This window comes from Plectropomus leopardus, chromosome 2, assembly GCF_008729295.1.
Source record: "Plectropomus leopardus isolate mb chromosome 2, YSFRI_Pleo_2.0, whole genome shotgun sequence".
NCBI lineage: Eukaryota > Metazoa > Chordata > Actinopteri > Perciformes > Serranidae > Plectropomus > Plectropomus leopardus.
In genome coordinates this window covers 22,624,124-22,637,495 of record NC_056464.1, presented here as the reverse complement: position 1 = coordinate 22,637,495, position 13,372 = coordinate 22,624,124, and the positions used below count along the sequence as shown (strand labels likewise).

The 13,372-nt window shown below is 39.1% G+C and overlaps 1 protein-coding gene across 1 annotated transcript in view; it reads right to left on the bottom strand.

Moving 5' to 3' along the window:
* Positions 1–11,792, bottom strand: part of necab3 (N-terminal EF-hand calcium binding protein 3) — a 58,916-nt gene extending 47,124 nt beyond the window's left edge. The window contains exons 1-2 of the mRNA XM_042505395.1: positions 11,533–11,792; positions 1,282–1,306 (exon numbers count right to left, since the gene is read on the bottom strand). Of these exons, the coding sequence (XP_042361329.1) occupies positions 1,282–1,306; positions 11,533–11,655 (148 nt within the window). The 5' untranslated portion in view covers positions 11,656–11,792. The remainder of the gene's footprint in view (positions 1–1,281; positions 1,307–11,532) is intronic.
* Positions 11,793–13,372: the final 1,580 nt, after the last annotated feature.

Below are 13,372 nucleotides of genomic sequence, written 5' to 3'. Positions count from 1 at the left end.
CTCTTTGCTGAAATGTTTTCCTTCTCTCTAGTTGTTTTGTCTCTCTTTGTAGTATTTTTTTTTTTGTCTCTCTCAGTCCCCTCCATGACTTCATGGTCATTTTGAGCCTCCTCCTGGTCAGTGTGTGTAAATTGTGAAATTGTGTGTCAGGTAAAGGCCAGGGTGAGCCCTGGCGCTTTGGGCCCCTGTGCCTGTGTCCGGTAGGCCCGTTTACTAATCCCTCATGCCACAGAGAATGATTGGATGTTAATTTTAATTGGACCATGCAGTGTACCTGTATGGAAACATCTGTGTTTGTTATGTTTCTCCACTCATTTATGCAGGTTTTTCCTTTATTTATCACCTGTCTGTATATACCATCTATGGACCATCCATATACTGTAATATAATAATAAATAAATTTGCTTTAACTTTAAAAATTAGTGTCCAGGCTGCCTTAAAACTTTAATTAGACTGAATTTGAGATGACAGCCAACTTAAAAAATTAAGGCAGGCTAGGCACTAACTTTTGCAAGCTAAAACAAATGATCAATTTTTACAGTGTATATGCAGCAGTTTGATATCTACAGGCAATGCATTTTTTGTAATTTCATATCCTGATTAGTTTGTAGGCATCATCATAGCAGCAGTAACATGGTAAGATTTTGGTCCTTATTTTCTGACACTGTCAGAATTGTGACTGAGACTGAAATTGGATGTGACTTTTAGTGCGATGTGGGATCACTGTTTTGGATAGAAAACCAAAGTTGCACAGCCCATAGATGCCATTGCTCACAGTTAAGGTGCTAAATATTAGCGCTGGCCACACATGAACTTAAGAAAAATGTGTGAAATAACTAAAAGACATACCTGCCAGCATGGGTGCATGTGTGTTTATGAGGAGTTACCTTGTTAGCACTCGCTCATTAAGCCATATAATTAAAGATTCACTGCTAAAAAAAAAAAAAAACTTGACTCAGCCTGTGTTAACATGACTCACAATCATTTGTAAACAGCACCCAGTCATCTGTGTCGACACTGACAGAGAGGTGCTTTATTTTGTGTGACACATTCTTCCAGTCGTGGCTATAATCCAGCATCTTAGCATCAGTTTTAATTAGGCGGAGAAACTTGGTGGTGCATGAGGAGAAAATAAGCTTCACTTGAAGAGCCATTCATGCAAATCCTTTATTTCTCCGCCCAGATTGTCTTAGGCATAATAACAAGTGGAGGAATGTGGGGAAACGGAAAGCATGCATTGTGACAAATTATTCATCATGGTATTATGTAGTATTTACTCACCATTTTTGTCTGCTCGGCGGAAAATCTGAAAAAAAAAGAGGGGAGACAAGGAAGTTATTACCTCTAGCCAAAGGGGCTCTTGCAATAAGGTTTATTAAGAATGATGGCAGTGATTACAAATGACTTACAAGAATGTCTTTTTCATGCATTCAGTAGATATATTTCTTTCAGATATTGGTCTGGTTAAAATCCTTGTTTGTAAGCACCTTTCCTTTTCCAAAATAATCCATCCACCTGACAGGTGTGGCAAATCAAGATGCTGATTAAACAACATAGGTGTGTCATGGGAAAGTCACTATTAAAGGCTACTCTAAAATGTACAGTATTATCGCACAACACATTGTCTTAAATGTCCCAAGCTGAATGTTCATTTCACCACCAAAAGCTGCCTGCAAGATTGTCTGAGACCAGCCACCCAGACAGCTGATGAAACAACTGGTTTGCACAATCAAAGAATTTTAAACAGTCAGAAACCGTCTCAGTAAGGTTTATCGGCAAGTTCATCATCCTCCCCAGGGTCTTGATCGGACGGCAGTTTGTCATCGTAACCAACTTGTGTGGTTGGATGAAATTCAGGGAAAGGACATTGGAAACGTCTTATAGTAACAATTCCAAATATCCCATAAATTATCAACGAGTATTCCAACATTATTTATTATGCAGCAACATGAATTATTTTTTGTTCTTCTCAGACAAGGACATTAAATACTTAATTGACAGTTCTGTGACTTTGCCTAACTCCAAGCTAACATCAGTCAAGCACTACTGAAAATGTTTTAACCACACATGACAGGCTTATAGGTACGCTAGCAAGTCAGTTCTTTGGAATAGTTGCAAAATTTGCAAAGACGATACCCAAAATGTGGAGTGCTAGATATACCAAAGGAAACTGGCAAATCACAAATCTAAAACAAGCAGGTCAAATCACCTACAAACTGTAAGAAACAGCTCAGCTATCATGGAAAATATTCTTTTGTCTTTCTTTTATGGCTAATGTTACTGTGATCTGCACACTAATGTAGCATCTAATTGTCACATTTTATGTACATCAATGGATAACTAGTCTGATTCATGTCTTCCTCCCCCATTAATCCCTATGACTCACGCAATTTTAAATATGTACATATATATGAGTGAGTCATGTTAGGTTGAATGCCAATTGTTATTATGTGTCAGCTGTAAAACAGTAATTTCACGAGAAGTCTAAGAATAGCAAAGAAGCTAAATATTTGTTATCTTGGATCAGTCATAGAAATTTAAAATCATATTCTACCCACGCAGACAAACTGTATTAATTTCATAGTTATTTTCGAGAGGCTGTAGATGTAAATACTGAACACAAAATATTTATTCTTTGTAGTCGGGATGTGCAAATTAATTAAAATGTTTTTTGTTGTTTTTTTTAAAAAATGTTTTACAGTGTTGTTTTGTTTGAATGATGTGTTTGGTTTGATTTGAATTTGTCAAGTTGGGTTTAATGGTAAAATTGCAAGTGTCTTATTTTGTGTAAGTGAGTAATTCGTTGATTATACTGAACATTTTAATGTGGCAGGGAAGTTGCCACCAAAGATTTGGAAGGAATTCCAAATTAACAATTAACAGAAGAGCAATGTCTACAAGCTGAAGCTCATCAATAGTGCAGAATTAAGCAGGAACATGAGGCCGGCTGAGTGGAGTGGTCTATTTAAGAGGTTCACTCAAAGCATCAATCACTGCTGCAGCTACAATCTGCTTCTGTTGCAGCTTACTGTATTCACTGGCAAGTGGTTGCTACTGCAAGATGTAACACAACACCTCCGAGCCTTACCCAAACACGATTCAACAGACCTTTTTCACTGCATTTTAACATGTCATAGAGGGAAGAGCACGGGTGCAATGAATTACATTAACAATTACAGTATGGTGACTTTCTATTATGCTGGCTCATTTACTGCTGCACTTGATCAAAGCCATCGTCATTGTTATTAATTACACCTGTGCTTTCCCTACAATGACAAGTTAAAGTGTGCAGTGAAACACTCGAGCTTTTCCTGCTGCCATCTGCTGTAATTTTGATCCATGAACCATTAATTTAACTTGTAATCACATCAATTTGCTATTTGCTCTTTTGCTGTTTCATTTGTTGATGTATAAATACAAATATCACTGAACAGTTGTCCTTTCACTCTATCCCCACTGGGGGTTTCTGGCGCACACTAAGATGGCTTATGATTAGCGGGGGAGGCTGCAACACTGAAGTCAGTTGTATTTATTATAGTAGCAACTATGATGAGGATGTTTCTACATGAGTAAGAGATAAATTACGCATTATCATAAAACTAGCACCTCAAAAACTATGTGTAAAAGAACTATGTGTAGGATTTAGTGGCATCTAGTGGTGCAGATTGCAGATTAACACCGGCTGAAATTTCTCTCCTGTGCCAAACGTGAATTCCCAGTTAGGATTCTTCAGCGTTCATTGTTCAGGGGCCAAATTATACAAATAATCTTCCTCTTCAAAACAAATGGACCAGGGGACTTAAATTTATAAAAACACTGAATAAAGCACTTTCATGTTGAGAATCAGTGTTTTTTTGAAGCTGTCTGGCCTGCTGTGGAGGGGCTGCTGACTATGGTGGCTGATGCAAAAATAATTTAGAGATACTGTTTGGTTCATCCAATCTGGGCTACTGTAGAAATGTGGAGATGCAATATATCCAACTCTGTGGAAAAAGACTCCATGTATATAAACAGATTATTCTGAGGTAAGGAAAATACAACGATTCTTATTTCAGGTGATTATACAAGAAAGAAAACATACTTATCATGTAATATTCTATATCTGTTAATATATCCAGCCAGTTCTCGCTCTGAAGTCATCAAATGCTGGTGCTTTTTCAGTGATTTTTCAGCAGTATGATATGCTGCCAGACGGAACCTGTCATGGCCGTATGATACACCACTGTATGGCATCAAGTTGAAACGCAGCTGGTAATTGGTCAATATAAGGAAGTGGAAGGAGCATATATGGCGGGCTAAAGGTGTGGCAGATGGGTCCAACAAACCCCAGACTTGCAACCAGGAACTCAGTGTTGGCTTTCTGTGTGAATATGGGGCCAAACCATGATTTTGTAAACCTAACCACCAGCTTTTGTTGCCCAAACCTAACTTCTTCCTTTGTTGCGTTATCCTAATCATGTGCTTTTGTTGACATTCCAGCATTGGTTGCAGTATCCTGAACGTCAACAGCAGACGCAGGAGGATACCTAAAGCATAATACGTGGATGCAAAAATCCACTGACAAAGTGGCAATATTTGACAACTTGGGATGACAATGTGTTTGATATCCCCCTTGATCCTACAGGATGTCAGATGACAAAAAGTCTACTATTTACAGAGGTTTAAAAATTCACAACCACCAATGACAGCAACTCTACAACACAGCCTTGCTTGAAGGCAGATGATAATAAGCTTGACACAGATCAGCTGAAATCAACAACAGAATGGTTTCAGTACGGATGAATGACTAACATGGGGAAAGCAGTTTGTTGGCTGACATCAAGACACAAGGCCATAAAATATGGCTTATGGCTGACCATATGAGGGCTATGAATCAGCTGTAGGCAGCCTTGAAAACAAGGGGATGTCTTCCAATCAACAAAGGAAAGCTCCTGTCAGAACAACACAACGTGATTTTAGAAGACATGCAGATATAAAGAGTTTCTGTTTTGTTCATCACTTCAATATGTTATTTTCACTCACAGTGGGACTGAAGCAGGATCTGAGAAACAGACTTCACTGGACAACCGCACAAATAATGAGACAGGTTTTAAATAAGTCCCCAGTGTAACCGTAATCACTAAACCACTTATCTAGACTGAAAATGAAGGTTAGTGCCCCCAAAATGCCGACCATTGTAATCATCCAGTCAAATTAAGTTGCATGCACAACTGATGTACAGTGGAACAAAGTGGAGGTAATTTTAAGTAGCTCTTGAAAATTAAAGAGATGTTTAAATTGACAGATTTGGTGATAGTTTTAACGAGCACCTTTGTTTTCATGTCCAATATGTGGTTAAGATAATTGGGCTCGACTGAGGAAAACCTGCTCCATTGTAAATCGCTGGTGACTGGGGTCCCTGTAATCCCATAGCAACAAAAAAATTAACAAAACTCTGAAAGTAAAAGGATAGAACAACCCTGTGTGCACACAGAGTTGTTTCAAATAGCTGAAATTTGAATTATGAAAACTAAGTCAATATTTATAAATCTGTATCTTAAACTGTAGTTTTTAAACTGCTGCAGTTACTTTGAACCTGTGTTACAATTTTATGGAAGCCAAGAATTGTCAGGCTTACAACATTTTTTTCTTAATGCCATTATCTCAAGATCACAGGTTATTTATTCTGTTATCTCAAGATAACAAAGTGCATTTTCTCTTGACTTATCTTGACTCTTGAGAAAACAAAAGGCCAAACAGTCATTTGATCATACCTGCTTTCAGCCCTCAAGATCACTGTCATGACTGTCGGGAAGAAAGTTTAACCTTGAGTGAAGTACAGTTTGATGAGGATCTGTTGAAAATTATCCTTGGTGGTTCACCGTTAACTGCCAAAAATATTTTTGACCGGTAACACATGTTGGTGTGTAGATTATACTACTCTACAGTTTACTGCACGGCGCACCACCCAGATCTGGTGGGAGCTAACATTCACCAGCATTAACCAGCTCTGTTAGTGCCATTAGCATGGCTAGTGTTGCTAACATAGTTAACAGTGCTAAAGGGGTTTTGCAGCTCAAAATGAGGCCATTTACTCACCGAGGCTACCAGGGCTTATGCCAGAAGGTAGCCACCATGTTTCTGCTGCAACGAGCTAGCGGAGCGGCACCGCCTGTTAGCTAGCCCCTACTCCATATTAGCGGTGTGCAGTACAGAGTGGCCAAGGCTAACAGGTTAGCTGGGGGCTGGGAAATAGGCACAATGTTTCCGCATATTAATGCGGATAAAGACACTGAAACATTCAAATTTCACTCTTTCTAAATGGCCAGCACTTTGAAATGCGCTGCTAGAAATAACACTGAGTCAATGGAGCACAGGCTTAAAAGAAAAGGGCTCTTGGATTTCACACCAATTGCATTTTTTTCTTATAATTAAACGGTTAGTTACTGGTTAACAGGTGTCATGCTATCAAAAGCAAAATTAACCAAGACTGACATCCAATGTCAGTGCAGAGATCAACAATGGGCACTCCTTGATTTGACATTTTCAGCTTTAATCAGTTGCTACAGTTGTCAAGACACCATCTATGCATGCTGGCACAGCACCCCTAATCTCGCCTAATAAGAGGAAACAACCTTTTGTTTTCTGTGATAACGTGTTGATTATCTCATTATCTTGAAACAACAAAGCTTGTTTCTCAAGATAACAAAATAATTACCTTGCGATCTCAAGATAACAGCACTAAGAAAAGTAACTGCAGGCACAGCGGCTCCTGCTTCAGTATAATTTACATGCCATGATTTTTATTCATCCAGCAAACACAATATTTCTTAAACCAGCAGCTTATTAAGACCACGACAACTGCAAATTTCTACAATTCAAATACAACGCTGGCACCATATCATCTTAAAGAATGTATTTCCACAAGCAGCTCGGTTATTATGCAGAGGCACAAAATACAACTCCTACATGAATAAATCCAACGTCATCATTGCAAAGCAGCATTTAAAATGAAGACGGGTGATCTGTTCTATCATATCGATTCTCCTCCACTCCTCCAATCAGTTGTTTGCATTGTTAGGTCGTGGTCAGGACTGACATGCTTGTCAGCTTCGATCTACACTTTATTAATAACAACAAAACCGACCCACCACTTTCACTTTCCATAGGTCAGCAAGCTCAGGGTCTGCACCTCTGCCCTCTGCCTGTCACTGTCTGTCTCTCTACTTCAGTCCTGACTAATGACGAGATCTCAGCCATTTCAAACCACTTCACGACACTCATTACTTTTGACTTTTTGATTCATCCGCACATTAGCATCGGTGTTATTTGATAAAGTGAAACGCTGCTTTTAATAGCATGCAGTGAGGACATTCTGACCCAGCAGCCCTCCGTATTCATTACATGGATCTGAAATTCATATTCTACCTGCAGATATAAGACATTCTTGCGTTTAGCTTCTGTATAGCACAGTAAAATCCTTTTCCCGTTTCAGTCAGCAGTCTTTCTTTCCCCTTTTATACCACATCTAAGCTGCATTTTTCCACCTCCTGCTCTATTCTGTGAAAACAGTTACAGTACATTGAAACTTGTTTGTTGTTTGCTGTTGTCTTTGAGCTCTTGGGTGTCAGGAGACGATAATGCATCATTTACAGCAAGCCCACAAAAGGTCAGACCTGCTTCCCGGAGCGCTGCTGTTCTGATGTCACGGTGGCAGGTGTTAAGACAGTGGGCTCTCTCAGGCTCTGCTGACACTGCTTTGTGCAGAGCTTTAGATGTGTTTGAGAAAGAGGAAACCAGAGCTCATGATAATATTTTATTGAGTAGGTACTACATGCTATATTTCCTCTTGCCATTTCTCTCAGAGAGGCTTAGTGGTTCACTGAGATTTACAGTATATATCTTTCTGTTTCCTCACATGCCAATTTTTTTTTCTTGAGCTCAAAAGCAGCAAAGCAAGAGGAGCATGGGGAAGAAACGATGAGCATATGGAGAGAGAGGACAGCGATGTGAGAGAGAGAAAATAAGAGAGTGCTGGTGATCGGGCAAGTGTCAGAAATGCAAAACCACAAGATACACAAAATAAAGACATAAGAAAAGCAGCAACAATGTGGCTGATAGAGCCACCTCCAGCTAGGGTAGAGCCAATGTGTTCTCATCCCCTGGTTATTAAATACTGACCCTATCTAGTGCATCTAGTCAGGCAGGTTGAGCCAGTGCAAAAAAAGGTTTGATATTAAGCCAAAAACTGGACCAATCCTTTGAGACTACGCTGCCACGTCTCATCTCGTCTCGTCACCCCAAAAAACACATGAACTCCCCAGTAAACAAACATAACGTGTGCCATGCAGCAAATTGCTCTGCCGTACATAGTGCATGGCCAGACACTAAGGATCCCTTAGTCTGTTTACAAATAAACTTAATACTATGATAGTCGTGTTGTCGTATCACTAATGTTATATAAGTTGGATTTGATGCTGTGACGTCATCTGCACAGGCTGCTGATGTACACTTCTTTTAGATTTGCCAGAATGTCAGTTCAGTCATTTTGCATGAAATCAAACCAGTTTAAGCTCGTACAACTGACCGGCAAAACCTGAAATCAACCAAAGTTTGCCTCCAACAACCATCACAAGAATTGTTAATAGTAAATTGTTTTTAGGCATTGCTTTGTCTCTCACTCTGGTAATGTGAGTCAAATACTCTCCATCTCTGATATTACTGACTGACTCATTAACATGTGAAAAGGACTCAATATCGACTCACTACTGATGTACTGATCTCTCTGTCTGCTGCATTTACAATCGGGGGGCAAGTTAAAATAAATATACCCTATCATTACCAAAAAAAGAAATACTTTTTCATTTTAATTTATATTCCCAGGTATTTCATAATTGTAATTTTGTAATCCCCAGTATTGAAAATGAATGTGTGCCAATTCAATAAAAAAGTTCATCCACTGAAATGATCTCTGCAAATCAATCACCATTGATCTGCTTTATGACTTTGAATCCATGCACAATATATTTGTGCTTGCTTTGGGCCTTAGTAAATTACTAGCTGACTTGAGCCAACTTCACACTGTAAGGACTGGTGGAAATATGACTGCATAAAAAAGAAAGCTCTTCCTGTTTAAAATACAAATCTATTATCAGCTGGAATAATTGGGGAACCAACAGGCAGAAGTGCGATTTCCAATGTCAGCACATTGTTTCTCCTTTACATAGAGAGACAAAAAATAATGAGGTGAAGAGAGAAAAAAACAAACAAGCATGGCAATATAAACCAAGACAGCATGCCCTTGTCTAGCTTTAGAGTATTTAGTATTTTCTAGACACCATTATCTCTGACACAGGCTGTTTTAGCCAATTTAAACACAATTATGTTTTTGAGCCGGAAGCATCATGCAGAGTGTTCCTGTTAGTGTGTTTGTCCTCAATCAACAGAAAGAATCTCAAGGTTGAGGACTGAATGTAGATGCACTTCTGTGCTGCACCCTGCTCACAGTCTGCTTGGATACGGTGACAATTCTGCCAAATGTGAGTAATGTGTCCTTATTTAGACAAGGCTGCCTGTGGACTGCATGAATGACAGAGTAGACAGAAAGATGTCAGTTAGTGAGAGCTCAGATTTGGACACATCATTGGCCTACTAACCCGGAACATGACAGTTTGTGATGGATGGATAATTACTGAGTTGATGGACAGTTTCTGCTGCAGTGTTGCAGCTCCATTAGATGACAGCTAATATTGGTTTAAAGAGAATAAAAAGTCCACATTTATTCTCTTGCCTGTAGTGTTATTTATCAATTTAGATTGTTTTGGTGTGAGCTGCCGAGTGTCTGCCTTATCTCAAATATAATGGAACTAGATGGCACTCAGCTTGCGGTGTTTGAAGCACCAAAAAATATATTTTAAAACTCAACATCAATGTCTGTTTCCAGAAATCACAACCTAGTTACTCAACATAATCCACAGACCTCGTGAGCAGTTTCATGTGCATTTTTCTTTCTTTCTACTAAACTACATCCACCAACTATCACTGCACAGAAGAAGGTGTGAATGTACCCACGGACGTGACAATGAGAGATGTAAACATAATGGCATCATCCTTGGCTGAGCTGTATAATTAGCTAGCTCAGTGGTGCTAGGTGAGATAGCAGATTCACACTTCTTTCTGCACAGTGATACGGATGGCAGGTGTAGCTCGCCAGAGGGAAAATAGTTCCTCCATTAAACTACTCATAATAAGGTCTGTGGATTATCTTGAGTAACCAGGTCATGACCTCTGGGAAGAGACATTGCTTTTAAGTTTTTCAAATGTATTTTTTGGTGCTTTGAGCACCACAAGCTCAGTGCCTTCTAGTTCCACTATATTGGAGATAAGGCTGACTTCTCCAATCGAGTCGATATCTTCAACACTTTATTGATCCCACAGGAGAAAATTAATTGTGTCACAGCAGCAGAGATATACATGATTCCGTGTCACCAACAACAATAAATAAATAAATACTTGGACAAAAATGCAAAATGCTGCACAATCAGTAGAGAATACTAATTAGAGAGAGGTGGGGGGTCGGGTAGTTCAGGCACTGTTGTACAACCTGAAGGCTGTAGGAGGAGAGTAAGCCTCTGGCTGAAGGTGCTCCCCCTCTGCCACGGCTCCTCATAGAGAGAATGGGGAGGGTTTTTGGATGTTGTTCATCTTGTCCCTTGTACTCCTCTCCACCACCGCCTCCAGACTGTTCAGCTGCAGACCAACCACTTTCTCACCAATTTACTGAGTATGTGCAGCTCCATAGCCTTGACTCCGCCTCCCCAGCACACCACTGCTGAAAAATCAAATGTGCTGGCTACAAGACAATTGGTATCCAGCATGGCCGATATCTCCAACACTCAGCAACTCACACCAAAACAATTTTGGTTGTTAAATATAATTACTGATTTTGGGATGAACTGTCCCTTTAAAGTCCAATTGTGGTAGGTATGAGTGTGTGTTTGCGTGTATTTATATGTGTGTGTGTGTGTGGTATGTGTTGTTGCATAAAGCTTTTGAAAGAGCAGAAGTGTTTGTACAGCATGTGTGGGTGCAACAAAAAGAGGAGAACCCCCAGCAGTCCCTAAACCTGTCTGACTGTGAGAGCTTAATTTATCATGCAGAGGCAGCAGCTGCAGCTCTTCCTACTTTCCTCTGGCGCGCACACATGCACATGCACACACACACACACACACACACACACACACACACACAGAGCTAAATACTGGATCATCTTTAGGAGTGTGGCTACATAAAAGAAAATATAAAACGTTTATTTTATTCACTTTATGGAATTGTCTAGAAAGAAAAAAGTCTAAACAACAACTCAACACTGTTATCAGTATTGTCTTTTACAGCCTTTATGATTGTATACAGTTTTAATGTATTTTGACTTTTACACTTAAATATGACCAGAGCCTAAAACTCATGCGATTAATAACAGGGATGGAAAATATAAACATACACCACTTTTCTGTTTTCGGTGGTAAACGGAGTAAAGAGAGATGATGCACTCACATCATGAAAGATGGTAAGCCCTTGTCCGGCGCTGTGCAGCGGCTGCTGTTGCTGCTGAGCCCGGAGATGCTTCTGTTTGGCCGACTGCAGGCACATAGTGATCATCTCCGTACAAGCCAGCATCTTTGAAACGCGTCGACAGACACACACCGTGATCGGGCGGATCGCTGTAAACTGTTAACGGTGGAAAAGGCTGAAGTAAAAGTAACTGCAGAAATGTGGAGGAGACGCAGGCTGCAGGTGCGACAGACTACCAAGTGAAAGCAAAGAGCAGGCGGGGACTCGAAGATGCTCTGCAACTTTGTGGTGGTGCGCTGCTGAGCAGAGCTGCCAGCCCCTCCTGCTGGAGCCGCTGTGATTGGCTCGTTTATCTGCGCCGTGCATCTGGAGCAAAAGTGGTAACTTCATCAGAAACAAATGGCACCCTGGTTACTTTTTCTGTGTTATTTATTTAATCAATATACAATTAACTTAATTACTGGGGATATTATTCCACATTCTCAAGAAGAGGTGAGCTGACAAACTGGTATTGGACTTTTCAACAACTATAACATTTTACCAAAAAAATCATTATGTATTTGATCATTTTCTTAAAACCAATGATACGTTATGCTGAATTTGTATTAGGGGGGACTGGGGACAGTTGCAACACTTTTTGCATTTTTTCAGCTACTCAGCCACTATTTGGACTACGCCAACCAAATTTCTATATATCAAACATACATCTGTCTGCTAAATACCCATACCATTCAAACATTATTACCTATGAAATATTTTTTTACAGTATTTATTTGAAAGGAAAAATTCAGGAGTTGCTGGTGACCCCGACCCTGAGGGACAATTGCAACATGACCAGGGATTGTTGCAACAAGTAAAAAAAAAAAAAAAAAAAACATTTTATTCATTATTGTTTTGCTTTTTGTCTTGTCTTAATATGCATAGTATACAAAAAATATACTGTTGTACAATAATATCATATTATTATTTATTTTAATAATTATATTATTTTTTATTTAGAATTATTGATCACATAACAGTTACTGAGTTTTGTTCGTGGGGAACCCCTCTGTTAGTAACCCACTTGCTCACTCTTTGCATCCTGAAAACATGTGCACGAGTGTCATCTCTCACACATGTTTCTGATTGGAGGAATAAGAGCTGTTACATCTTTTCCTTATTGCAACTGTCCCCAACCTCCCCTACTTTTTCTTTACTATTATCATCATTATTATTTTTTTATTATTGTATCTACACTTGGTATGGACAGTTTTATGTGCACATAATACATATTCATTCCTTAAATAAAATAAATGAATAAACGTTTTGTGCCTGCAGTTACTTCCTGGAATGCATAAAAAACAAGTAATTTCGAGCCTAAATTGAAATTTAACACAAACTTTTGAATCACAACTGAACGTTAGTATTTGAATATGCAGGGAGATTTTTTTTATTCTCTTATTTCATGCAATGAATAGTTAGGAGGTCAAATATACTGTCAGCTTAAATTTACATTGCATGTACAGTTTAACGTGAAATATCTGATGCATGTCAAAAAACGTTTATGAAGTGTAACGCCACTAGACCGAATTTTAACAGACACTGCCATCTGCTGGATATTGGGAGTCATTGTCAGCCATATGTTTTTAAAAATATACATAAGCCTGTATTGTCTAATCCATTATGATGACATAATGTTACATTGCCCATTCTGTTGCATGCAGGTTTACTCAAATAACTGAAATCATTAAATTGCATTCTTGATATTAAACTAAAGAGATCTAGTCCTCTTTGTGTGCGATAGCCCAAAGATCTGCAGACATTATGAGCGCAAAAAAAAAAA